Raw genomic sequence first — 26,960 nt, 5'->3', positions numbered from 1 at the left:
CTGCGGCCGCATCGGGCACGATGGGTGCTGGAGCCATCCCGGAGGCGGGGAGGGCCCGGGCAGGCTCCCCTGGAGCATCCCTCCACCTTGCAGCCGTTGTTGGTTCCTCCATGTCCTCACGAAGCGGCTCTGCGGCCGAGCCCGGCCTTCCTCCAGCACCTCTCACCGGCTTCGCAGCTTCTCCGTGGCACATCAGCCTGCCGGGGCGAGCCGAGGGGCTGGAGGGAAGGGGGTGAGACTGGGACTGCGAGACGAGGTGATGCCCGCGGTGCCTGGGGTGATGTGAGCCGTATCCTTGCTCTCTGCAAACCCTCCTCGCCCCCCACATGGTGCCCTGAGCTGCTGGGCAGCAGCGGGGCAGGTCCTGGCTCCTCTTGCCCCTGTCCTGGAGCTGGGGCGAAAGCACCGGTGCCCACTTGGGCGTCCTCCCACCGCCCTGACCAGGCTCCCCAGGAGAGCCCCGATCAATCTCACAAATGGGGCAGGAATTAAAGTGCCAAGTGAAGGAGCTGATTCAGCACGGAGGAAGAGGTGAAGGTAAAAAGTTCAGATAAAAAAATAATAGGCTATTAGATGACCTCACTGGCAATGTGTTTTATTTAACGTGCTGGTGACGGCTTGGCGCTGGCAGCGGTTACTCAGGATGCTATAAAAGTCACGGCTGACCCGTGTTCTCAGCCGCCTTTATTGGCCTCTGAGGTGTCGGGCGTTACCGTCCCGGGGTGCCATCCCCTGCCCCTGGGGGTGGTTGGCCCCTCTCCTCCCACGCTGTCCCCCTCTTGCAGGTCACCTGCTGTGGGGCAGTTTTTTGGGGTTCTGAGAGACCTGGTCCCAGGTGAGCACTGGATGGACACAGAGACAGACCCACGGCCACCGGTGCTGCAGGGTCGTGTTCAGTATCTGTCGCAAAGGTCCGAGACCCCCGTTTTTCACTGGCAGACCTTGTGGCACTGCGGGCGCTGGGGCATCGCCGACGGGAACCACAGCGAGGGGCTGAAACCTTTGCTCCTTGGGGGTCCTTCGCTTCCAACTCAAAGTGTAGCCCCAGGCCTTGGCCCTGCCTCTCCCCCTGCCACCCCCTCGGCTTTCGGATGCTGCAGCTGAATCCGAGGAAGTGAATGAGCAGAGGGACCCTCTGAGCCGTGATCCTGGTCCCTTGCTTCCGACACCCGTGCAGGGACGGGCACAGCTGGCTCCCTCGGGGCGAGCTGAAATGGAGGGAGGGGAAGGAAGCGAAGGAGCTTGGCTGGGGAAAAAAACCCACCAACTTGATTTCCCCCCCAGCTCAGAGGCTTAGGGTGTCACAAATACCCCCCCTTTGTCCCCCCTTGCTGGGGGTCCGGCCCCCGGCCCCGCACACTGTGCCCGTATCGATCCGTGGAAACAGCCTCCGGTCCCGAAACCAGTCTCAGCTCTTCACCAGCAAATCGGTGGCGCTGGGCTGGCCGCGTCCTCAGAGCTGTCACGGATCCAGTGACCCGCTGGGTCCCTGAGGGTGCTGTGAGAGCTTGTTTGGTGCAGGGGCAGCAGGGAGGGGGGGTCCCTGCCCTGCTCCTGCCTCTGCTGCGCCGGTTGCAGCTCGGCTTTGCACGGCCGCTCCCCCCTGCCCGCGGCTTCGCTTTCCCACGCCGGGAGGGAATTTCCAAACCTGAAGCAAAGCAGCATCAGCCCCGAAGCTGGGGAGAGGTTTTGGGCAGCGCTGGGGGCCAGTTGGGCTCGTGGGATCAGTACGTGTCCCTCTTCTGCAGCTGAGACCGGGCAGCTCATCACATGCGACCCTGCATTTCCAGGGGTGAGCAGGGTTTGTGCCGGGGCCCGTCTCATCCTGCAGCATCGTGCCCCAGCGAGGGGCATCCACGGGGCGTCTGTGTGTCACCCCCTGCCACCGAGCCGCCTGGCGCGGGTCAGAGGTGACCGAGGTCATCGATCCTCTCTTTAAAAAGCTTTTTACTACAGTTTGTCTGGACCCTCCTGGAGGGCGAGGGCCGGGGTCGAGGCAGGGGGGCAAGTATCCATCATGCGCTGGGGGTCCTGTGGCTTGCGTGTGCGGGCAGGAAAGCTCCTGACGCCGTGACATCGGTGCGGTGAGACCCTTTCTGCCACGGTCGATGGGGACAGGGACCTGGTGGCAGCTCCCAGTGCATCTGCTCCTCCGCACTCCTCGCTCCAGCCTTTTGCTTGGCAGGACCCGAGGTCGGTGCCCCGAGCCCGGGCACCCCAGCTGCTCCCCTCTGTGCCTCAGTTTCCCCCGGGGTAGCAGTGGGGGATGCCTGTGCCCCCGCCATGGCCCTGGACCCCCGAAGTGCCCTGCAGGGGGGGGCTGTGGGGCTCCCCTGACATGGGGGTCCCTGTTCCCAGCCCTAAACCTGCAGCAGGGAGAGGTGGGTGACAGCAGTGTCACCGCAGGGACCAGGGTTCTCCTGCACCCTCCAATCACTGTTGAGAGAGGGGAACTGGCCAGACTGGGGAGCAGAGGCTGGTGGTGAGGGACAAAGAGGGTCACCACCAGTGACCAGCGCTGTCCCCTGGCCTGAGATGGCTGCAGCGTGGCCGGGAGCAGAGGAGGAGGAAGATGAGGGTGCAGGGGCTGAGCAGGAACGAGGGCAGCAGCCGACTGGTTGGGCAAGTTTTGGGGAGAGGGTGAGTTTTTGGGTGTTGGAGCAGGGTGCTGGGAGCCAGTTCTGGTCCGAGGGCTCGTGATGGCCCCCGCAGTCACCCAGGACCAACATTTGGGGCATTAACGGGGGCTCGAGACTGGGGGGCTGCGTGTGGGGTTGCTCCCAGGCTGAGAAACAGCCCCCATCCCACAGGGAAACGTTTCTAAATTATTATTATTATTATTTTCTCCGAACAAACGGGGCTTTGTAGCTGCTCGGCCAATCGGAACGGGGCACCTGGAGCTGCTCGGGCCACGAGCGAAGGGAAAAACCAGACTCAAAGGTTTAACTCTTAGGTTTAACTCGTGGGAGGCTGCACACAGGATCCAGCCACCGCTGCCGTGGCGCAGCCCCCCCCGGGGTCCCCTCCGTCCACGCGCCAGGACGGGCATTGCGGCTCCCGGAGGAGCATCCTCTGCCCCGGCGCTGGGCTGTGCGCAGCCTCCCAGCACTCGCTTAATTGCACGGGGAGGGGGGTGTCAGCTAATTGCAGGGGGCGATTGATTAGTAAAAATGTCATCTCCGCCCGCCGCGGTTACCAGGGTGACCTCGGCCGTTCTCTGCCGGTGCGATGGGTGCCCGAAGCCACCCGCCACGTGTCCCCGCGGGGAGGACGCCGGGGTGGGGTGTGGAAATTGCTTTCCTTCCTCTGGAAACAGCGAGTGGCTGCGAAAGCCGGGGGCACGCGGAGGTTTGGGGCCGGGGCTTGTCCCCACCATGCCCAAGTGGCCACTGGGGCGGGTGCCGCCTTCACCCGAGGGTCTTCGTGGGGCTCCGGCGCTTGTCACGGGTGCAGAGGGAGCGGCAGGGCCGGGGCAGCAGGTAGGAGATGGCAGGTGAGGGCCAAAACACCGAATTTCCTCATGGGTGTTGCTCCGGGGTCGGGCATCAGCCCCGCGGGAGCTGCCGGGGGAGAGCGGGCGCGAGAGGCAGGTGATGGGCTCGGGGCGCGGGAAGGGAGAAACTCCGCTTGTATTTGGAGAGAGGAGTTGGGTTAACGTCAATGGTCGTTATCCGAGGCTGCGAAAATGCTCGTTAATTTGGCTCATCCCCAGCACCAGCCCCTCGGGCAAGGCTTGGGAGAGGTTTTCCCTTCCCTCTTCAGGAGGTGAGGAGCAGCCCCCCGGCGTGGGGATGCCCCCAAATCCATGCCCACGGCGGCAGGTCGGGTGCTGGCTGGTGTCACCCAGTGCCCCACGGGGACATTATGGGGACACGGCGCAGCCACGTTGTTTATGGACCTCCAACAAGTTATTCCTGACTGCGCAGTAAATGCTTTATGGACTGTCGGGCCAGCGCTTGGTTAATTGCCTACGGGTTTCTGTGGTTAATTGCAGCGAGCAATTAATCTAATGACGGCTAACACAGGACCACGACGGTGGGGCCTCTCTGCGGGTGTGCAGGATGCGTGCGGGGCGGGATGGGAGAGCTGGAAGACACCAGGCTGGCGCTCGTCTCATTAGCTGCCACCACTAACGAGGTGGCCTCTGTCCCCAGCTGGGTTTGCAGCCCCGGCGCTGTCACCTCGGGACTGCTCGGAGGCGGCGCGGTTCATTTGTGCCTTCGGCCTCCTCTTCCTCAGCTGGCCCCTGCTCCCACCTTCCTCTGCCTTCAAGGCACAACCTGAGCTGCTGCCAGATCCCAGGGGCTCTGGGGGGGGCTGAGCACTCCCCAGTGAAACCAGTTCAGCCTTGGCACATCCCAGCATCCCCGCTGCCCAAATCTGCCTGCTCTCTGCCCAAACACCGCCCCGGAGATGCTCGTACCCACCCGTTGCCCTCAGACCCAGTTTGGGACCACCTGCCTCTCCACTGGGATGGTGACGGGGACGCCCCGGCTGTGACACTGTGTCCCCATCCCCTGGCAGATCCCACGGGAACGGCTCCCGCAGCAGCAGCTCCGGGTTGTTTTGAACCAAACGGTGCCAAGACGATAAATCAGGGCAGGTTTTGAGCTGTGCCCGGCTGCCAGCAAGGAGGGGGAGCCCTGGGGGGTGCCCAGCGAGGGTGCCCCGGCAGCAAGCAGGGAGAGGCAGGCGGCCAGGAGGGGAGGCAGGTCCCTGCGGAGGCCAGGGCTGGAGGTGTGGCATGGGCTGTCCCCACAGTCCCTGTGTGGGGCAGGACGGGTGGCAGAAGCTCGACGGCTGCCCAGAGCTGTCGGCAGGGCTGCGGGCAGGACTGGTGCAGGTATGGGGACCCAGGGGGGTGCGTGGCACGGGATCCCCCCACCTCAGGGCAGCAGGTCCCCAGAGCTGCCATCCTCCTCCTCCTGCTCGCTTCAGGGCACCCATGGGTGCCAACCGGGCCCTGAGTGGGTAGTGGGTGCGGGTGGGGGGGGGTTCATTGCCGGCGGGTGCTTCGGGCCTCTCCTGGGAGCTGCATCAACCCCTGCGGGCCCTGGGGAGAGGGGGGAGCCCAGGGCAGCCCCCCCCTTCCAGCAACACTGAGGTTGGCTTCTGGGTCCGGAGGAGCGTTTCGGGGATGGGGATGGGAATGGGGGAGCCGCCTTTTCACCTGGAGTCACATCAAAACAGGTGGGAAAAAATAGGGCAAGTGGAGGGCAAGTCATGGCCTAGGCATGTCCTCAGAGCGGGGGAAAAAAAAAAACCCCGAGAGGCTTTAATGGGTCATGATCCACCCGGCCGGATCGCGGGGGCGTTTCCGGCGTGACGAGGGCAGGAGGAGGCACGAGCCGGGCGCTGCCACACGCACCCACCCACCCGCTCATCGCCTGGCCTCGGGCCGGTGGCACCGACAGCTGTCGTGATGGGGCTGAAACTGGGGCGATACTGGAGCTGCAGCAACCGGGGGCTGGAGGCGGGGGGGGGTCCCCGGGGTGGCAGGGCAGCAGTTGGGGTCCCACGGGGATGCTGCGCTCAGGTGAACACCAGCAGCGCTCACAAGGCTGGTTATGGCAGCCCCGAGCGGGGATGGGGGGGTCAGGCTGGTCCTGTGCCCCCCCTTATTTTTGTCTGGGAGGGAGCAGGAGGGGCAGAAAGGTGACCAGAAGCCCCCAGCCATGAGCGCTGGCTGCGCTGGGCGCTCCCAGGGAGCCCAACACATTCCTGTATGAGCAGCCCCTCAGCATTTATCCGGAGATTTCAGAAACAAAACCCTTCACAAACCCCTGGAGCAGCGGGTCGGATCAGTGACTGACATAAATCTCCGCGTGTTTCACTAACCCAGGCCAAGCCCTTGTGGCGCGGTGCCCGTTCCTGCTTAAAACTGGTTTGTTTCTGTTCAGCCACGCAAACCTCCGCTAGCCTAAAACCACCTTTTTTTGTTTGGGTTTTTTTTTTTTGGGGTGAGAAAGCCCTGCTTTGGGTCTCGTTGGCACCCAGCAGCACCACATTGCTGCTTTACAGGCAGGGACCAGCGGGACGGGACGTTCCCTGCTGGGCTGGGTGGACCGGCTGGTTCATCCTGGGCATTGACTTGGAGGAACATCCCGTGGGTTAATAAATCGCTGTCGCTCTGGGTGAGGTGTGGAGCAGCAGTCAGAGGATGTCTCGTGCCTTTGGCTACTGCTGGCCCTTTTCTGGCCCCGGGGAAGCTTGGGGTGGGGGCCGGTTTGGCCGCCTGCCTGCCCGGCTGGGGCTGGCAAGGAGCCCTGGCACCGCTTCCAGCCTGTTCCCGCCTACCCAAAGTGCAATTTTGATTTCTAATTGTTGAGGCAATGAGTGAGGTTTGTAGAGAGGGTTCTTGGAACCGAGGGTTCTTGGGCAGAATCACAGAATCACAGAGTAGTTTGGGTTGAAAGGGACCTTAAAGACCATCTGGTTCCAACCCCCCTGCCCCGGGCAGGGACACCTTCCACTAGACCAGGCTGCTCCAAGCCCCATCCAAGCTGGCCTTGAACACTGCCAGGGAGGGGGCAGCCACAGCTTCTCTGGGCAGCCTGGGCCAGGGTCTCACCACCCTCACAGCAAAGAATTTCTTCCTAATATCTCATCTCAATCTCCCCTCTTTCAGTTTAAAACCGTTCACCCTCGTCCTGTCACTCCATGCCCTTGTCAAAAGTCCCTCTCCTGCTTTCCTGTAGCCCCTTCAGGTGCTGGAAGGTGCTAGAAGGTCTCCCCGGAGCCTTCTCTTCTCCAGGCTGAACAGCCCCAACTCTCTCAGTCTGTCTCCAGAGCAGAGGGGCTCCAGCCCTCTGAGCACCTTCGTGGCCTCCTCTGGACTCACTCCAACAGCTCCATGTCCTTCTTCTATTGGGGGCCCCAGAGCTGATACCTCCTTGGAAGTATTTCTCCAGTGCTTTGAATGACTCTTTTTTTATTATTATTTCCTTTTTTCCCCTTTCCCCCTGCTCCTCGGCTCTGGCAAGGGGCTGTTTTCCCAGCTGCCCTTGCACAACGCTCAGCTCCACAGAACATCCTGCATCTGCCAACTGCAGGTGCTTAATTAGCCGTACCTTCGTTTGGCATCGCCCAGGAGCAGGGGTGCTCTGGAGCTGATGAGCAGCGCACAGAGGGTGGGTAATGGCGATCGCTACTGGGTATGATGGGGCTTAGAGATGCCAAACACAGCGGGGACATGATGGATGGTCAACTTCAGGCCTGATCCTGAGCGCCAGAGGGACCTTCTGAAAGGATGACCACAGGCAAACCTAAGGTCTTCCAGTGCATCTCGGTGAGACTCGGGGCAGGGCAGGGTTAGACACTGACTAAAGTGGTTGCACCACTTGCTGGTTTGGAAGCTGTGAGCTCAAGCAAACATCTTGGCACACACCACTGCCAGCCTCAGCTTTAATATTAATGTCCTGGAGCAAGGAGCAAGGTCAGAAGATGCTTTGAGCAATGGGTCAGGGCCCTGAGGGCACTAACAGGCATTAGTGGCCCTGAGCAGCCTCACCTGGGACCTCTCCCACACCCACCCATGGGCACAGGGCTCTATTTAAGCTCAGCCCTGGGGCTTAGTCCTAGCCTAAGCTTTATTGCAGGTCGGTCTGTCTCCAGCTTGGCCATATGCCTGTGCCTGGCCATGGACCCAGCCCTCTACCCATAGACTGACTTTCTGGCTTGGCCTTGGAGCTGTCTTGTCCCAGTGGACCTGGCCAGCAACCACAGGGCTGTGTCTCACCTTGGCCTTTGTCACCAGACCTGATCTTGACCTGCATGTTGACTTCCTGACTTGAATCTGGACCTATCTGATCATTATAAGCTTGACTGTAGATCTGGGCTTGGGGCTGACCCTGGCTGCCATCTCTGGCTCTGCCCTGCTTGCCCACGGTTGGGGGCCCCAGGATGGATGGGCTGGTGAGGACCTTGCTGTGTCCTGGCCCAGTGTTGGGGATGGAGTCACGGCAGGGCTGGTTACCTCCACCTGTACGAGCCAAGGGGCACTGGGTGGTTTAGAGGGGTGTGAGCAGGTGGTTCAGTTTTCCCCATTCTGGATACCCTGAGGTTCATCTTGTCTCCTGTTAGATGTTCCCTACAGTGTAGGTACCTCCATTTAGCCCGCATCCCTTGGCCCGTTTATGGTCCATGAGGAGGAGGTGCCCCTGCATGGTCGCGGGAGCCCACCCCTCTGTTAGGAGGAGGCAGGGAAACGTGCCTGCCAGGAGCAGGAGATGGAGGGCAGCTTGGTGTCCCCCCCTTTGTCTCTCTGAAACCAGCTGCAGCGTAGAACTGGCTGTCTGCAGGGAAAGATGTCCCAAGCTGACAACTTCACTGGGCCAAGGACATGAGTGGGATCACAACAGGGAGGAAGATGGGAGATCTGCATTTCTCTGTGTCAAAACCTTTGCCACCTTATTTTGCCCAAAGTGGGAACAGCCAGTCTGGGCACCCAGGGGCTTCTGTGCAGCTGGGTATGGAAGAAATCTCATCCCTCCAGGTATCCCTGCTCTTCCCACTCCCTCTCATCTGTGGGACAAACGGTAGCTGGAGCCATGGGATGTAGCACGAGTGTCCCACCACACACAGCTGCTCCCTCCAACCTTTCCTTCCTCCTCAGCCATGCTGTGAAAATACAGATGTGTTGAGTTCAGGGGTGTCATTTAGGATCCAAGTACAGTGACAACTGTTGAGTCCTTAGTCGTAAAGAAGGATGATGTTGTGGATCAAAGCTTTTTTTGGGCAAGCTCTTGGACTCAGAAGCCAAAGTGCTGCCCATGTTGCTGTTCAGAGTCTCTGACCTGGGATGAGGTGACAGCTCTGGCTCAGCTGGTGGCATCCGAGAGCGTCTCAGGGCAGCGTCGGGTGTCGGGGCAAACCAATATCAAACTTGCCTTGTACCATGAGGAGCAATAGGGAGAGAAGTAGACACTTTGGTGAAAGAATGGAAAAAAGAAGTGATCAAAGGAGTGAGATAAAAAATAATGGCAGGGACAGACTTCTGTGTGGGATTATTTAATAATAAGGTAACTAATGCTTTGTACCTCACTGACTCCTTTCATGTCAGGATCACAAAGCGCTTCACAAACATTAATTAATCTTCCCTACCATCCCTGCAGGGAAGGTCACTGAGCTTCTGAGCGTAAGGGAAACCTTGTCATTGACGAAGGTGGCTGCTCTCTAGGCACGACGGATGCTCGGGTGTGATGGCAAGACAGGGAGAGTTTCTCTTCCTCGCTGATGACTTCAAATGATTTCCCATAACTTCCTCAGAGAGGAAAAATGTCTTTGAGTTGTCATGGGCAGCTGGGACTGGGTGAAGGTGGGTCTGAATGATGACACACATCAAAGCTGTTGAGGATCCCTGAGGACATTGAGAAGGCCGGGCAACCTGCAGTGCCAATGCCCACCCAAGGTTTGAGTAAGCGTAAGGCACCCGTGAAGGGCAAATCTGTGACTGTTGGAAAAAAAACACCAGGGTGGAGTGGATTTCAACTCAGATCTGAGCTGTGGCTGGTCCTGCAAACGGCAGGGCAAAGAACATCAGGAGCCAAAGGGAGAAAGACATTTTCTGGTGACAAATATTCAGCCTGATGTCACCGATCCGTGACATTCAGATGGCTACAGAGGACTGCGTGTCAACGTGGGGTTTTACATCTCTGGGGTAGTCAAAAGGTCTAAGTCAGTTTGCAGCTTCAGGAAAGACACTTATCCCCAGCTGTGCCCAGAAGAGTGTCCCTCCTGCATGATGTCCTGCCTTGGAGAGGTGGAGGGCCCAGCTTTGGGATGTTGGAGCATCCCGGTGGGATCACGCTGTCATAGCTCAGCGTTACAACTGTCTTTGGTTGTCCTTGTTCCTAGACCCTGGTAGCGGCGCCAGCATGGCTGCGCAAGACCCAGCCTCAGGCTGCCTGCATGAAAAGAAGCAGCTGCCAGGTCAGTGTGCAATGAGTGTGTTTCAGGGTTTTCCCTTTTTTTTGGACAGTTTATAAGAAAGTTGAATGTGGGACAGGGTTGTGAGATGGGGAAGAAGCAGATTTGGGGTGAAATGGTCTGGAAGGATTGACCATCAGCTGGGGTGCAAGAGCAGGGGAATATGGCTGGGATGTCCTTTGCTTGGCAGTGTCTGCACTGGGATAGCAAAAATGAAATTAGGAGAGGAACAACCATCCTTCAGACTAGCAAAGACTGTGCTTGGAGGAGTTGTCCTTCACCTGGGCTGATTATACTGTTGAACCAAAACCTGAGCCCACACGGTTAGCCTGGGGCTCAGAGGGGAAGTGCATGCAGCAGTCCTACATCTCTGAAAGCTTCTGGCCTCCTGCCCACTCTGTCCAGTCTGTGACGCAGCTGACCCCAAAGATCCAGCTCTGCCCCAGTTGTACCTCCAGCTGCTCTCAAGCTGTAGATGCACTATGGAAAGCCCATTTGCCAGCAGTGGGTCACCATGAGTCCAGTGGCACCATCACTGGTCCTTGTGTCCTTGGAGGCCAGAGGCTGATGGCCAGGGCCTCGCTCTGATTAGAGCTGGTGGATATCCACTTGCTTTTCCAGCTTTCACCTGGGAGGTGAGGGCCAACGACCGAAACTACCACACGCAGTTCAAGAAGAAATTTGCCTTCTGTCTAACCAAGAAGAAGTATGCGGTGAGTCAGCCTGGGCCAGTCCTAGGCCATTTCTTTACTCAGCCCCTGATTCCTGAGCTGGTGGTGGTTGTGGGTGACATGACAGAGATGCTGCAGAGTGATCTCCAGTAGGATGTAGAGTCACACACGTAATCTTCAATCACATCCTTGATATCACGTGGCTGAACTCCCACTGTGGCTTTGACTTGCCTTTCTCCTGCAGGGCAATGCCATTAAGACAGCCAAGTACAACATCTTCACCTTCCTGCCGCTGAACCTCTACGAGCAGTTCCACCGAATGGCCAATGTCTACTTTGTCTTTGTCATCCTCTTACAGGTGAGATGGACACCAAGGTAAGAGCAAGTGTGTGCGAGGCTGTCTAGCAAAGGAGGGTTGCCTGGTGTTTAGAGTAGGGGACCTTGGTCTAAAATGGTGGCAAGGATGCTGCTTTTCAGTGGTGTTCATTGTCTTCCATGAACTCTGAGGGATTTAACCTACATTAAGTTCGGTTACTTTAAACTGATTGGATTTGGATGTAAGCTAAGCTTATGTAGACCATGCCTAAACAGAAATCCTACCCTCCAAATTCAGTGACCCACATGCATTTCATGCATCCAGTTTAAAAAGAGGTGGAAATCCAACAAAAATGGTTCCGTGTAGTCAGAGATGTTGATTTGATTCATCTTAGATGGGTTCCTGCCATCCTCAGGCGCTGGCTGGGGAGGGAAGCTGGAAGCAAGTGGGAGTTACTCAGTCACCTAAAGTGTCCTAAGATGGGATTAAAGTTGTGTCAGTGGTGTAAAATTCTCCTCCTCTAGACGTTCCCTGAGATCTCCACGGTGCCCTGGTACACTCTGCTGTTCCCCCTGAGCTGCCTTCTCACCATCCGCGGTCTACGAGACCTGATCGATGACATTGTGAGTACAGGTTGGAGTGAAAGGCTGTGAGTGCTGGGCATAGGTCCTGTGATGAACAGTCAGCAGAAAGGGCCCCTTTGCTGTGGGGGGAACTGAAAAGCTTGGGAGTTGCTGGCATTTGTCATTCCCGAGGTACCATCAATTCTGCCATGTCCAAAACGCTTTGTATTTTCCCTTGGGAAGGATATGACTGGTGGGTTGCTCTCCTTGGGTCCTAGACCCCCATCTCTGTCACCTTTACTATCTTAACCGATGGCTGTATTTCCAGGTTGATCCCCAGAAATATCCTGGGGGAATTTTGCCTCTCTATTCATCAGAATACATCTTCTGATTGATTGCTTCAGAAAGCAGATCTTGCCCTGGGGCTGAGGAGGCAGATTGTGGCATTAAGAGGGTTGTTTTCCTGGGACAAGGAAGTCTGGCATGGCCCATTCCTTTCTTTTGGCCTCTTGTTTTCTCTCCTCTGTGCAGGGCCGTCACCAAAGTGACAGGAACATCAACAGCAGACCATGTGAAATCCTGTCTGGGAAGAGGTGAGGGCCTTTGGGGAGCTGTACTCATGTTTTCCAGGCCTGTGTGGAATGATGGCTCATCTGAAGTGCTGAGCATCCTCGAGCATAGCAGCTGAGAGGGTTTTGGTGGGAATGTCCATGACTCTGCAACCTCCCATCACCTCCCAAAATCTGCTGCAGGTCCAGCTGTTCCCTTGTAGGAATGACTGTATCCCAGTCACAGACAACAGGTCTAAAAAAAGCCCTAATTTGCTGTGATATGCTGGGAGGAGGGTTTCTTGGCCACAGAAGTTCCTCCAGGTCTTCATATCTAACCCACAGAGTCATATTCCTGCTAAACACTGGTCCAGGGAAGGACCAACTTTTCCCACCTGTGACCAGGGGGCTGAAAGTCCCTGCCACCTGTAGGTACAGGGGATATGGATGTGACAAATGGCTCCCGTGCCATCCTCGGTGCTCAGCCGTCCTTCGGTCATGCAGTGGTACCACGGTGGCAGAGGAACCAACAATCTGGAGACCCCATTCATGCAAGAAGCTGAGACAGACACAGGCTGGTCCAGAGGACAGAAACAGTGGTGGCCCCCATTCCTACTGCTCTGCAAGGATAAAAATGTCCCTCCTATTTCTCCTGCAGCTTCCACTGGCAGAAATGGCGTGACATCTGTGTTGGGGACATCGTCCGCCTGCGTAAGGAGAGCTTCGTCCCGGTGAGTGGAGCCCCAGAGCTGGCCGCATGTCAGGGCCAGCAGGGGGGAGTTTTGGTGAGGAGGGTCTCAGCCGGGTGCTCTTTCCCCCTTTTTGCTCTTCAAGGCCGACATGCTCTTGCTGTGCAGCTCGGAGCCCAGCAGCCTGTGCTACGTGGAGACTGCTGACATCGATGGGTGAGGAGAGGGGCAGGGGACCGCTATTGCCATGGGGGGAGAGGGGCAGAGACTTCCCAGCCAATGGCCAAAGCCTCTGGTCTTGGGACTCCCTGGCATTGGGGGGTCAGGCACGCTAGGAGGGCTGCAAGTCCAGCAGAAACTGTGGGATGTGGGGGATCCTCCAAAAGCTCAACCTACAGACACCCCAGAAATGGGATTTGAGCCCAAAATTTTGAAAATGGGAGTCCAAAACCACTTTTGAGGCTTCCACAAAGCAACTGGTGACTTCAGGCATCTCTTGGCTCCCTCCCAGCCAGGCAGAGGACAGTGGCTGCCCATCCCTCCTACCTTCATCTTCAGGATGATTTAATGGCAGCGTCTCCAGGCCAGGGCTCTCTCCCTCCATGAGTGCTTGACATCTGGCATGATAGGTCCCTATCTCACTTTTCATTGCCATCACTCAAGTAATCACCCAATAATTAATGGCCATCTCTGTCCCATGGGTCCAACAGCAGAATTAACAGCTCTGTCACCCCACAGTGTTGTTTTATCTTTCCCTCCTTGGCTCTTGTTCACAGGGAAACAAACCTGAAGTTCAGACAAGCCCTTCTGGTAACCCACCAGGAGCTGGTGAGCGAGGAGAGCATGGCTGCTTTTGATGGTGAGTCTCCTGGATGGGCGAGGATGTGGTCATCCTGCCAGGATGGGATGAGTTCAGCCTCAGGAAGCCTCTGTCCCCTCAGGCACCAAGTGCCATTGGTCCAACGGGAGGTTGCACTTGCTCCTGCCTGCAAGGAGCCAAAGTCCATGTGTGGAGGCCCTTCCCCAGCAGAGTGACTCTGTGATGGGTCCATCAGGGGTTGTGCACCTTCTTCCTACCCAACCTCCACAGGATGCAAACTCCCCTCTCAGAGGCTCTGGGGATGAAGGGGGTTGTGTTTGTACCTTCTCCATTTTTATAGCCCAATGCGGTTCCTGGACTGAGCACCCTCCCAGCACTGCAGGGTGGCCCTCCAGCTTAGCCTTAATTTGAGCCACCCATATCCCAACTGCATCTGGAGATGCCCTGACAAAACCTGACTCTCCCCAAGAAGCCCCCAGCACCCCTCTTTGAAGGGGGCAGTCATGGAGGGTGAGGGGAGAAGAAGGTCCTCTCGTTTCCCCCAAAGCCATCACCTGAATCATGCCCTCTGCTCAAGGGAGAGTGACCTGCGAGGAGCCCAACAGCCGCATGCACAGCTTCACCGGCACGCTGGAGTGGAGGGGCGAGACCTACTCGCTTGACAGCGAAAGGATCTTGCTGCGAGGCTGCAAGCTTCGCAACACCGATGTTTGCTACGGCTTGGTTATCTACGCAGGTGGGTGTCCAGGCCCAGATCAGGAAGGGTCCCCAGGTTCCTGGGGATTTTAAGCTGCCCAAGCACTTCTGGCATCAGCAGGTCCCATTCTGAGTTGATACAAAGCAGAAGGACCTGCCGCTGCAATGAAGCCCCCAGAAGTTTGTCATAAGCTTTGCTGTGTTGGGCTTGCTGGCAGGGAGGTGATGTGGTGGTACCAAACCTCTACTCATCCCAGGTTATTCACGTCCTGGATCCACTCCACTCTGTGGCTTCTTGCACTTTGTGGCTCAGTGCAGCTGAGAGCTTGGCCATGAGTAGCTGTGGGTAGAGGGGAGGGGTAAGATCTGGTGTAAGCAGCACTTCTCCAAGTGTACAGCCACAGCTTGATTACTCAAGGGATGTGGTCCTCTGAAGTCTTCAGAGGTGGGGAGATGTTGTTACGGAGGAAACCAGCATCACTTAGCTGCAAGTCAACCTTCTGGGGGCCGTGGAGTTGCATTTTTACTTCTAAAATATTTCTTGTCCAGGATTTGATTCCAAAATTATGAGGAACTGTGGAAAGATCAAGCGGAAGAAAACCAAGCTGGACCGCATGATGGACCGGCTGGTGATCATAGTGAGTGTGGTGCAAACACCTCCCGCCCTGGTCCGCTGGCCTCCTGGGGTTGCTCACAAGTCTTCTCATGAGAGGCTGCTTGCTTGGGTGATGCTGATTTTCTTAAGCTTGCAATATTTTGCTCAAAGTGTCTTGGGTTTAACATGTTAAGGGCAAATACCAAGTGATGTTCCCAGGAAGTGGCAGTCTGGAGCAGTCTGCGTGGTGGTTGTGTTGCTTCAGCTCTGGACCCTGGCAGCTCTGAGTCCTCAGCTCTAGAGCAGCCCCTTGGACCAGCCTGTTTCAAACCAGGGAGCTGGAGGATTCAGGATCTCCAACCCCTCCTGGCCTGCTTTACTCATCCATAACCAGGCAGGTCCAAGGAGGTGGTTTGTGTTGAGGGACCTGCAGGCTGTGGCTCAGCATAGAGTAGATGGAGGATAGGGGAAGGAGAAGCCTTTCCTCTGTGGGAAGCAAAGCAGTGTGTCATAAAACAACGAATTGGATGGCTCTTGTTCTGGTTCCTGGTGGTTGAGTGTCATCACTTCTCAGTTCAGCCACTAGCGTTCCTCTGTTTGCTGGTAACTTCAGCAGGAAGGTTGCAGGACACCCCTTGTCCAGGGAGATGGTGCCTGAGGCAATTAGGAGGGTGGGAAAGTTGGGTTTTGCTCTGTGTGTGTGTGTGTGTATGTGTCAAGCTGAAATACGTGCTGTGATCCTTCACCTCGGCGCAGGACGAGCTCTGAGAACCAGCTTCAGTTCAGGCACAAGGTCACCTTTCTGCAGGTTTACAGATAAATGAGACAATCAATCTGGAAGGGGCAATGGTTGGTCCTAGAAAAGGGTCTGGTGGGCTCTGCGTGATGGGTCGTTCTCATCCTGGCTTCCCATCTTCAGATCTTCCTGGTGCTGTTGGCCACGTCGCTGTGCCTCGCCATTGCCTCTGGGTTCTGGGCCAGGATGTTCCAGGAGAAGCATAGCTACCTCTCTGCTCTCTACAAGCACACAACTCCTGCCCAGCAGGCCTTCTTCAGCTTCTGGAGCTTCATGATTCTCCTGAGCATCATCATACCCATGTCCATGTATATAACGTAAGAACAACAGAGTGATCAGAGATCAGTACCTCACTCCTTGCCGTCGGCCATCATTTGGCATCTTAGTTTGCAGCCACAAAATGGGGCTGCACAAAAGATCCAGCTGTGGCCCTGAGCAAGTCATTCCCGTGTTCCCTTAGCCATAAGAGGGTAAGGATGGATAGAGCATGTATCTTACAAACACTGATGATGTGCTTTGAGATCTTCTCAGAGGAAAGATGGAAAAGAGATGCAAAGACACGTACTGATGTTAGAAATCGTGGGCAGGCTGAGGACGAGACCGGTGAAGGTGGTATTTCCCCACTGAGCAGCAGCAGGGTGGGGAAGAGAAGGACACAGCCCACAATTTATTCTGGAAGAAGCAGTTTCCCAATTTTTAGGCCCTTCACTGAATCTCCAGATCTATGAATTTTGTCATCAAGGGCCAGATTTCCAGAGGTGAACCCAGTCACCTGGGACCCAGTGGGCTCTCAGTCTGGTGTGATGAGCCTTCTGGAAAACTGGCCACCAACAATGAAAACCCTCTTGCTTGCCCCAAGTTCAGAGCAATAGGATCCAGGTGGGGAGTTCCCCTCTGCCCTTTCTTCCTGTGTCAGATCCTCAAGACCCCCTGGGATGTGAGTAACGTAATCTCCTTCCTCAGCATAAGTTTTCTTCTATCGGATTCCCTAGGTTGGAATTCATCTATCTGGTGAACAGCTTTTTTATCAACTGGGATCTGGAAATGTATTATGCTGTCAAGGACATTCCAGCAAAAGCCAGAAGCACCAGCCTCAACGATCAGCTTGGCCAGATTGAATATATCTTCTCAGACAAGACTGGCACCTTGACACAAAACGTCATGAGCTTCAAGAAATGCTGTATCAATGGGACCATCTATGGTAACTTTTGGTGGAAGCAAGTTTGTAGGGACTCATGAGTTAGGTAAACTTTGATTTGGTTCTTTCCACTCCTCCTGGCTTGCTAGGAAGCTTGGGGCATGTGGAGTTGGCCTCTTCTCCCAGGCAACTAGCGATAGGACAAGAGGACACAGACTCAAGCTTCGCCAGGGGAGGTTCAGGTTGGACATCAGGAAGCATTTCTTCTCAGCAAGGGTCATTAGCCATTGGAAGGGGCTGCCCAGGGAGGTGGTGGAGTCACCATCTCTGGAGGTGTTTAAGAAAAGACTGGACATGGCACTTAGTGCCATGGTCTAGTTGACATGGTGGTGTCAGGGCAATGGTTGGACTCGATGATCCCAGAGGGCTCTTCCAACCTGGTTGATTCTGTGATTTTGTGATTGATCTTGGTGGTCCAGCATGTAGATAGAAGATGCTGTAGGAATTCAGCTTGTTCTCATCATCTCCCATGTTATCAGTGCTTTGCAGGGGCCACCATGCCTGTGGTCACACTTGTCTCATGGTCCCAGTGCCTGGAGTCAGGGCACAATTCTGCCCTCCTAAAATGGGTGCCTGCCTTTCAGGAGATGTATCATGCCCCAAACTCAGCTGAGGTCAGCTAGGTTTTCCCTGATTAAAAAAAAAAAAAGGAGGCTTGGGGTTAGGAACCCAGCACAGCTACATGGCAAACACACAGTCTGAGTGAGGTGGATCCCACCTGGAATAAGTAGCTGATGCTGGCCCAGGTGGCCAGGACAGGGCATGCAGAGGAGCCACAGGGTGATGGGCCAGTGAAGCCCATGGATTGATATTTTCTGTGAAGATCTTGGAGAGAAAAAGGAGGTTTGGCTTTTCTTCTTTGTATTGTTTTCTGGTGAAACTCCAGTTTGGTTTCCAAGTCTGGGCACTTTGAGGCTTTCAGGTGGAGAAGGAAAAGAAATGATCATTCCCCTTATGTTGTTTCTTTACAGCGAATGCATGGAATTGCTCTTTGCTTTTTTTTTAATGATTCTGCTTATTTTTCCCCTTAGAAACCCAAGAACTGCCAAGACCCTTCCTCTTCTTATTGCTATGCTTAGTCGAGCTCTCAGCTGGCTTCTGGGAGCTGTCTCAGGGCTTAATTAGTGAAATTTAGCAAGCAGGGAGGGCCAGTGCTTTAGCATGGAGCTCCTTTTTCCTGAGATAAGTATCAGGCACTTGAGACAAATGGACAGTGATAAAAGCAAAGAGGTGGGGTGAGGGGAAACACAAACTAGCAAAGTTTTTAAGCAGGAATAAAACCAGTATTCCCCTGCCTGATGTGTCGTGTTGCACCTCTGTGACAGCAGTATCGCCGTAATGCCACCAGTCTTTGGCCAACTGCAGAGTCTCCCAGGAAAGAGCCTGGGCACAGGCTGCCCAGGGAGGTGGGGAGTCTCCTTCTCTGGAGATATTCAAACCCGCCTGGACACGACCCTGTGCAACGTGCTCTGGGTGACCCTGCTTGGGCAGGGGTTGGGCTGGATGATCTCCAGAGGCCCCTTCCAACCCTAACTTCTCTGGGATTCTGTGAAGCACGGAGTGAAAGCTAGACCTGAATTTTTAACATCAAAACCATGTTGAAAGTCTGAACAGTCCAAGAGCCAAATAAATCAAACCTGGATAACCCAACGGAGCCTGGCTCATGACCGACACCGAGCAGATGCTGAAAACCTGTCCCTTTTTGCCAGTATTTTGGCCAGCAAAAGCAGCAGTCCCTTCTAGAGAAACTCCCCGATGCCCCCGCTAGTGATGTTCTCTATTAATCGAATTATTTTTATTTTGGCAGGTCCAGGCACAGGCCCTGCGAACAAACAGCCGTCGGTGCGTAACTCCCCTCTCCCACGTAACACGGGGCCAGATGCTGCTCCTCGTGGGGCCCAAGCATTTGTTGATCACACCAGCAGCCAGCCAGCCTTTTGTTTTGGAGCACAGCTTGCTGACAACGGGGTCCCCTGCTCCAAGACAGTGGCATGAGTTTCCTTGGGCTGGCGAGTTTACTGGTCCTCAGCTGCTGGTTAAGGACAGAGGAACTGGGTTTATAAAATAACACAGTTCTGATTTTTATTTTTTTTTTTATTCCCAACCTTTTTATGCTCATCCCCTTGCTGTAGGCAACGCAGAGCTCGGCTTGCGGGCTCTGAGCTGGATCGGCCCGTGCCAGCCCAGGGCTGCTGTATCGCAGCCCAGCAGCAGCCCCGGTGCAGAGCCTGTCCTCGGCCTCTCGGGTGCCTGTAGCCTGCCTGTGTGCCTTGCAGGGCTCGGGGTTGACCTGGAACCACCATGGAGAGAAGAAGTTGGACTTCTGTGACGCGACGCTGGTGGAAGCTGCCCGGCGGGACCGCGACCCCGTGCTGAGGGAGTTCCTGAGGCTGCTGGCCCTCTGCCACACTGTCATGGTGGAGGAGAAGGGAGGTGGGTTGGCCGCGGTGGTTGACGTGCTGGGGGTGGGGTTGAGCTGCTGTTCAAGGCATTGAGTCTGCGAAGGCTTTTTCCATCACAAAACTCTGCTGTGTGGGGAGCAGGTGGCGTGAGAGCCTGGGGGTTCTTTGGGCCACTGTCCTGGCATCACGGATGTGTACGTTTGGGTTTGTTTTAAAGCTAATTAGTTGAAACAGAAGCACAGGGGGGATAATCCGTCCCTGTCTGGGCACTTGTCCTGCTGGCGCAATGAACAGAAGAGATGAGACAAGCAGGACTGAGTTTCCCCAGCCTGGTGGCTTGGACTTTAGATAATGTTGGTGCTGGGCAAGAACAGGGTGTTTCAGATGTCCAAGTGTTGCTTGGCTGGGAGTCCCCTTGTCTAACCCCCTACTCCTCTTCTGCAGCCCAGCTGGTTTATCAGGCAGCTTCACCGGATGAAGAAGCGCTGGTGTTGGCAGCCAGGAACTTGGGGTACGTCTTTCTGGCCCGAACGCAAGACACCATCACCCTCAGTGAGCTGGGGATGAAGAGGACGTACAAAGTGCTGGCCATGCTGGACTTCAACAGCGATCGCAAGAGGATGTCTGTCCTGGGTGAGCGGGACAGGGTATCTCAGGGGACGTCTCAGAGGGTCCCCCCAGGAACACAGAGGGTCCCTTCCATGCTCAGACCTACAAGGGATGGCACTGAGATGGCTGTGATTGTCCACAACTGGCACAGGGGCTCCTAAGGATCATCAGGGTCATCCCTGTGGTTTGCTCCCCCTGATACCTTGATGAAGGCATCCAAGAAGGGTTTGAGCAGCCAAGAGGGAGCGAGTAAATCAGGGCCTTAGAGAAGGTGTGTGAGGAACTGACAGCCCTTGAGGCCTGCCTCGTGGTGGTGTAGATCTGGGGACATTCCTGTGCTTCCTATGACCGTGAGCAGAAAAGCACTTGGCATCCCTGCGGTGCCTTCTGCAGCATGGCCATCGCATGGGGACAGCGATGAGTGGGAGCCATCTCTCTGGGTCTCTCTAAGCTGTCCTTCCCCTCCCTCCCAGTGCGAGACCCCCAGGGCACGATCCGGCTCTACACCAAGGGGGCTGACACAGTCATCCTGGAGAGACTGCAGAGGCGAGGGCCCAATGAGACCTTCACTGAGATGGCACTGGATGTGAGTCCCATGCCAGCCTGAGGCGGAAAGGGCTGGTGTCCCTGCTGCTGGCTTTGGGCCGGGTGTCCTGGAGTCCCCTGCTACTCTTTCTCCCTCTGGCTTCAGGATTTTGGTCCTTCTTTCTTCCTTCTGCTCTAGGAGCCTCACCTGCATATGGGACAGGGGCTAAGAGGGCATCAAATCCACCTTCAGTGTTCTGCATGGACCGGTCGCATTGCAAGGATGCTCATGAGGTTGCTGTAGGATGGGGGAGGGAGTCAGAACCCAGAAGGAGACCTCTAGATCCTGGAGGATCTCTGGCCCTGCCCATGGAAGCATTGTGGCTGGCTGGCATGATGCCCTGGTCCACCATGAGAGTCATCCTGGTCAAGGGAAGGGAGATCTGATGTCTCATCTCTGCAGCGCTTTGCAGAGGAGACACTGAGGACTTTATGCCTGGCCAGCAAGGAGGTGAGCGAGGCCGAGTACAGCGAGTGGAGCAGGAGGCACCGCGAGGCCAGTGTCCTGCTGCAGGGCCGCGCACGGGAGCTGGACAAGCTGTACGAGGAGATGGAGCAGAACCTACAGGTGGGATGAGGCCGGGGTTTAGGAGGAACCAGCTGCGCTGGTCTCACAGAGGGCAGGAGTGTGGGGTTCGGCTTTCTGCGATGAGGGGGTGAACTGTCCAACCCAACACCCACCCGCTGGGTGGGAGGGCAGGTGGAGTTCCCCCCGAGGGGTGACTTTGTGACATGCTAGTAGACGCTGGGTTAGATATCTGTCAGGTCGTGTCCACCCATGGGCAAGGACCCCTGGTTGGATCCAGGGGTAATTCCCACCTCCACATCTTGCCCTGCCCCATGTCATGACACTCACTCTCCCTCATTCCAGCTGCTTGGGGCCACGGCCATTGAGGACAAGTTGCAAGATGGAGTCCCTGAGACCATCCAGCTGCTGAAACTGGGCAACATTAAAGTGTGGGTGCTGACAGGAGACAAACAAGGTCAGTGAAGGCACCCCCAGATCCCACCAACACATTTCAGCTTCTCCCCTAACCAGGACCAGAGAAGAGATATGAAGTCCTGGGAGTGGGCAACAACCAGGTTCTGCTGTTCCCTTTGATATAAAACAATATCATGTCCCATGGATCATGTCACCCATGGGGAAACTGAAGCAGGGGAAGCCATCTGCGTGATGACCCAGAGCTGGAGCAGAGCCCACGGCAGCTGCTGCCCACCAAGGACTGTTGGACCCGAGGGCTGGGGGCTGCCCTGGGATGGGGGGGGGTCAGCACCATGTGGCCATCGGCCACTGACACCTGCGTGTTGCAGAGACCGCAATGAACATTGGCTACGCGTGCAAGCTGCTCACGGACGACATGGAGATCCTGGAGGAGAAGGAGATCAGGTGAGGAATCGTGACCTCCTCGTTCAGGACATTTTTGTCCCCACTGAAGACATCTGAGGGCATAGGAACCTGTGCAGGGTGGGCAGAGCTCGACTCTGCCAGAGATGCTTCTCCTTCCCTGTCCCAGCCTGGATGGCCTTGGCCCTTATCTGCTGATGCTTTTCCAGGCCTCCCCATCTGTTTCTGTCCCTACAGCATTCTCTTCCTTGGCAGGCTTTGACCAGGAAGTGCTTAAGCTGTCTCTCCAGTCTCTAAACTACAGGGAGAGACGCTAATTTTTGATATCAGTAAGCCCTTGGGGCTTCCTCTCTATCCCCTCTGTTGCCACCACAGGGTACCAGCCCCGTCTCCCTGGAGCTGGCTTTGAGATGGCAAAGGCCAACTGTAGGTCTCAGTCGAATCCAGGCAGCGTGCCCACTGTCCCCAACTCAGCTCCAACCACTCCTTCCTCTCACAGCGAGATCCTCCAGGCTTACCGGGTGACCAACCACCTCAGCAGCAGCGGGGAAGCCCTGTGCAGCAGCCGTCTCTCCCAGCAGTGCCCAGAGGCTTCACGCCACAAGAAGAGAGCTATCATCATCAGCGGGGACTTCCTGGTAAGGTGGCACTTGGATGCTCTTCTCTGCTCCCTGCCTGCCCTGGCAGGTGGCTATTTCTGCCCTGGTGCTATCAAAGTCCTGGGTGGCACCAGCACGCAGAGGACGTGATGCCCCTCCTGTCCAACGGGTGGGAAAAGCCCGTTTTTGGGCTGGGGAATGAAGAGTGGAGAGGGCGACAACCTTGCACTGATCATTTGGTGTTGGAGGTCTTCGACCACACCTGCCCGACCGGTTTTCTGGGATGACGCAGGCTGGCAAGTAAACACATGCTCTTCTGGTCATACTGGGACAAACTGGTCTCATGGTCACAGTGCCTGCTGCATGATGAACTTGGAGAAAACTGGGGTCGCTTTTTTGTAGCATCTCCAATATTTAAGAGCATCGTTGAGGAGCTGGGGCTTCATGCTATGAAGGCTATGGGTGAGGTCCCAACCATGTGTGCTCTCCCCTAAGGACAAAATCCTCCACACGGGAGAGGTGCTGAAGGAGAAGAAGGGGCGGCTGTGGCAGCGGCTGGCTTGCTGCAAGGCTACGAGCTCGCAGGAGCCGGGCAGTCTGGTGGAGAAGGCCTTCGTGGACCTGGCCACCAGCTGCCAGGCGGTGATCTGCTGCAGGGTGACCCCCAAGCAGAAAGCCCTCATCGTGCAGCTGGTGAAGAAGCACAAGGAGGCCATCACACTGGCCATCGGGGATGGGGCCAACGATGTCAACATGATCAAAAGTGAGGCTCAGGGCAGGGGGGAGTGTGGGTTTCAGCCAGTGCATCCTGCTGGTGGGGAGTGGTGGTGTCCCATCTGCCATCTCCACCACCTCACCCTCTCCTTTGAGGTGAGGAGCTGGGAGGGGAACCCCCAAACCAGTTCTCCACGTTGCTGTGCCAGGAGGGGAACGACAGGCACAGAACCAGGACCACCCTGGGACAAGAGCAGGGTACACCACTTGCTTTGGCAGCTGCGATGAACCTTAATGAAGCTTCGAGCCCCAACCTGGGCAGCTGGCAGAGATGTCCCTGCCCCTCTCCAGCAGCCCTGACATGGGGCTGTGTTCTTTGCACGCCCCACCATGCCTGGCATGTCACCCCGCAGCCGTGGTGTGTGACGGAGGGGGCTGTCACTCCTGGATTCACCCTCACCCCATCAGCCTGGGGGGCAACCCACAGGGAAATCAAGCGCCCAGCTCCCCCAAAACCTCCCCACCTGCGTTTCACACCCTCCTGTCCTCTGCAGCTGCTGACATCGGGGTGGGCATCAGCGGGATGGAGGGCATGCAAGCCGTGCAATGCAGCGACTACGCCCTGGCGCAGTTCTCTCACCTCCAGCGCCTCCTGCTCGTCCACGGCCGCTGGGCATACCTGCGCGTCTGCAAGTTCCTCCGCTACTTCTTCTACAAGACCTTTGCTGGCCTCATGGCCCAGGTCTGGTTCGCTTTCCACAGCGGGTTCACGGCTCAGGTGAGGGAAGCTGCCATCAGCAAGGGTCACATCCATCCCACGGAGGTTTGCACGCCCATGTTGCAACCCTCCCCTGCTGAGGACCCCCTGCAGGGCTCGTGCCTGGTACTGCCTGATGGTCCACATCACTGCCCTGGTGTCCTTTCTCCCTTGTCCTGGTATTGGGCTGTCCAGTTTTTTGGGGCTGCCTGGCTGAGATGCAACTGGTTATCTGCTTTTTACCTGCCTGGATTGGGAAAAGCACCCTGGGGAGATTTGGGATGTCCTTGTGAGCTGCAGCTCAGTCCCAGACAGACGCAGGGAAAGATCCCACAGGCATTAAGCTGTTTACCCCCCAAAATGAGACCTTTTATCCCAAGGGCCACCAGTGTGACTTGACCCACACTGTGTGCCTCCAGCCCCCTGTCTCCGTCTGCAGCACGGCCCCACCGATCGCTGCAGACAAAGCGGGGCTGATGCAGAGCCTGGGGCAAGCCCAAGGGGATGTCCTCAGGGTTTGGATGTGAGTCTCTTGGACTCACCCTTGGTGCCTGGGCATCCTTTCTGAGTCTTTCCAAAGCACCACTGAGCTCACAGCCACTTCCTTCTCCTCCCTTTTAGCCTCTGTATGAAGGCTGGTTCCTTGCACTCTACAACATTTTCTACACCGCCTACCCCGTGCTGTCCGTGGGCCTTCTGGAGCAGGTACGGGTTCACCAGGCTGCATCCAGCCCCTGTGCCCAGAGGCTGCAGCCTCAGTGGGTGTGAATCAGCCCGGTGGTCGCTGCACTCCATCATGGCTCTGTGTGCTGAGGTGTGGTACCAAGCAGCTCGAGGGGCATTTGGAGCTCAGCACTGGTCCTGGGGTGCCTCTGTTCCCTGTCACCCCAGGGCAAGTGAGCAGAGGTACTCGCTGCAGCTCTCCCAAAGGGTGTGTTGGGTGGGGTGGCCCAATTCTGCTCACCATTGTGCGTGGGGAGGGTGATGCTTGGTGCCCTTCCGGCAGGATGTGAGTGCCAAGAAGAGCCTGGAGTTCCCTGAGCTCTACGTGCTTGGGCAGCAAGATGAGCTCTTCAACTACCGTGTTTTCGGTGTCACCCTCCTGCACGGGGTCAGCACCTCGCTCGCCAGCTTCTACATCACGCTCTGGGCCTTTGAGGACCGCGTTGGCAGCAAGGTTGTCGGTGACTACGAGTCCTTCGCCATCACGGTGGCCACGTCAGCATTGCTGTCGGTCCTCATGGAGGTGAGCGCTGAGCTGCCCTTCTCCATCCTGGCCCTGGGGCAGATGTTCAGGGACCACAGCTGGGCTCAACCCTGGCCTCTCTGACACCACCTCCAGCAGCTTTGTGGCTGGGGGGTGATCTCCCTTGGGGTAGGGGAGGAATCTGGGACAAGTGGCTGAATGGAAGAGGGTCCCCACAGCCTCCATGAGACACTGTGTGCTCTGCCCTTGTCCCTGCAGATCATCCTGGAAACCAAGTTCTGGACGGTGTTGTCCTTCCTGATGGTCACAGCCAGCCTGCTGCTGTTCTGCCTCTTCTCCTTCCTGACCCAAAGCTTTGATGCCTTCAGGCTAGCCCCTGCCATCTTCTGCTTCCCAGGTCAGATGCCCCAGGGATCCCCATGGTCCCTCCCTTCCCCAAGCCAGGGGAGCTCAGCCTGGGCTTGGTGCTACCAGCCATTTCCCACCTCATAGATCATCTCTTTGTCACCATTTCTTGATCGTGCTGTCTTGATTTTTGACTCCAGTTTAGGTGTCATCTCCTCTTTAGACCCCTCAACACCTTTGTGGGTGGGGGCCTGTCCCCTGACAGTTGTTCCCTCTCTCCTCTCCACCTTCCCTACATCACCCACTGACTTCTTGCATTGACAGACGCCAGCCTGAACACCCTGACTGACCCCTATGTCCTGCTCGTGGTCCTGCTGTCGCTGGTGGTGAACACCGTCCCCTCGCTCACTGTCCGCTTGTACCGCACCATCATGGGCAAAACCACCATCCAGCAGGTGAGGGCTGCATGGGGGCTGGTGTGGGGAGGGGTCTGCCTCCTGCCGGCGTCGGTGTCCGGGGCTGGCCAGGGCGCTGCTGGGGAAGGGTGAGGTTCCCCAGGGAAGCCACTGCCTGGGCTGTAGCGGTGGGATGTCACCTCTCTGCTTGGTGGCACTATGCAGCTGGTGGTGGTCTCTCATGATACTGGTGTCCAAGTCTGGTTCCAGGACCCTCTCCCCAAATCAATTGATGGCCTGAGAGGAGGCCCTGAGGCAAGAGACCTGCTCCAGCTCTTGAAAGGGTCTGCTTTTGGCTGCAGTAGGGAACTGCCCTCCAGCACTCCATGGAGCTGCCGCTTAGGAGGCACTGGAGTCTGGTGCAGGTCTCGGTACCACCCCCAGCTTTGGTAGAGCTCATCCCCATCTGGGTTGTGGGTCATACCTTGCCGGTGGTACAAAGAGGTCCCAGATGAGAGCAGGGTTGAGATTGTGCTCCAGAGCTCTGAGAGCTTTGAAGACCCCCATGAAGGTCCCCACGTTACGCATCCCATCACATCAACTCAGGTCATAGTGGAGCTGGAAGCCAAGCTGTGTATTGGTAGAGGGCATCCCTGCTCTCCTTGCATGTCCCTGCTTGGGGTGAGGGCTTGGTTGGGAGGTGGCCACAGCCCTGATTTCCCTGTCTCCCTGCAGAAGATCCGCCTGAAGGCCAGGCAGGAGCCAGAGCCCTCGGTGGAGCTGCGTGCCCATGTCCCCCGCGGCTCCTTCCACCACCGCTCCAGCTATGCCTTCTCCCACCAGGAGGGCTACGCCGGCCTCATCACACGCGGGGACAGCCTGCGCGCTGGGGGCACCCGCAGCACCACCCCGTCTCTGCACCCAGAGGTGACCCTGGCTTTGTCCTCCCTCCCCAGCCCCTCGGCGTAGCTGCCCTGGCCGGTGTCAACCTCCCACCACGCTGGGACAGCAGAGGTGCTGTCAAGGCGCAGAACTGGCAGCCTCTGTCCTTTTATGAGCATTTTTTAAATCTTATTTGGATGGTTTTGAAGCATTGGCGGCCCCCGTGGCTGCAGAGGGGCTGGCCCAGCCTGGGGGGGCTGCTGGTCCGGGCACTGAGCCCTGGGACGTGTCCCACCAGCAG

At 56.8% G+C, this 26,960-nt stretch overlaps 1 protein-coding gene across 1 annotated transcript; it reads left to right on the top strand.

Annotated features, from left to right (window-relative positions):
- The first annotated feature begins 20 nt into the window (after positions 1-20).
- Positions 21-26,746, top strand: ATP8B3 (ATPase phospholipid transporting 8B3). The gene is made up of 29 exons (XM_068420930.1): positions 21-232; positions 786-835; positions 9,856-9,930; positions 10,549-10,640; positions 10,843-10,956; positions 11,439-11,537; positions 12,009-12,070; positions 12,684-12,756; positions 12,860-12,930; positions 13,491-13,573; positions 14,112-14,270; positions 14,780-14,868; positions 15,745-15,938; positions 16,614-16,822; positions 18,627-18,661; positions 19,096-19,252; positions 19,666-19,854; positions 20,304-20,416; positions 20,819-20,983; positions 21,287-21,398; positions 21,727-21,802; positions 22,260-22,398; positions 22,855-23,122; positions 23,628-23,851; positions 24,452-24,535; positions 24,837-25,076; positions 25,296-25,434; positions 25,707-25,837; positions 26,513-26,746. The coding sequence occupies exons 1-29, from the start codon at positions 21-23 to the stop codon at positions 26,744-26,746; spliced, it is 3,888 nt and encodes a 1,295-aa protein (XP_068277031.1).
- Positions 26,747-26,960: the final 214 nt, after the last annotated feature.

This window comes from Nyctibius grandis, chromosome 31, assembly GCF_013368605.1.
Source record: "Nyctibius grandis isolate bNycGra1 chromosome 31, bNycGra1.pri, whole genome shotgun sequence".
NCBI classification, from domain to species: Eukaryota; Metazoa; Chordata; class Aves; order Nyctibiiformes; family Nyctibiidae; genus Nyctibius; species Nyctibius grandis.
This window is presented reverse-complemented; position numbering and strand designations above follow the sequence as displayed.

What these genes read in the sequence shown, in the direction of transcription:
- ATP8B3 (XM_068420930.1), top strand. Translation starts at nt 21, where the DNA reads ATGGGTGCTGGAGCCATCCCGGAGGCGGGGAGGGCCCGGGCAGGCTCC. An exon ending in TAACCAAGAAGAAGTATGCG is followed by an intron (nt 10,641 to 10,842) that starts GTGAGTCAGCCT and finishes TTTCTCCTGCAG; the next exon opens with GGCAATGCCATTAAGACAGC. An exon ending in CGGCTTGGTTATCTACGCAG is followed by an intron (nt 14,271 to 14,779) that starts GTGGGTGTCCAG and finishes TTTCTTGTCCAG; the next exon opens with GATTTGATTCCAAAATTATG.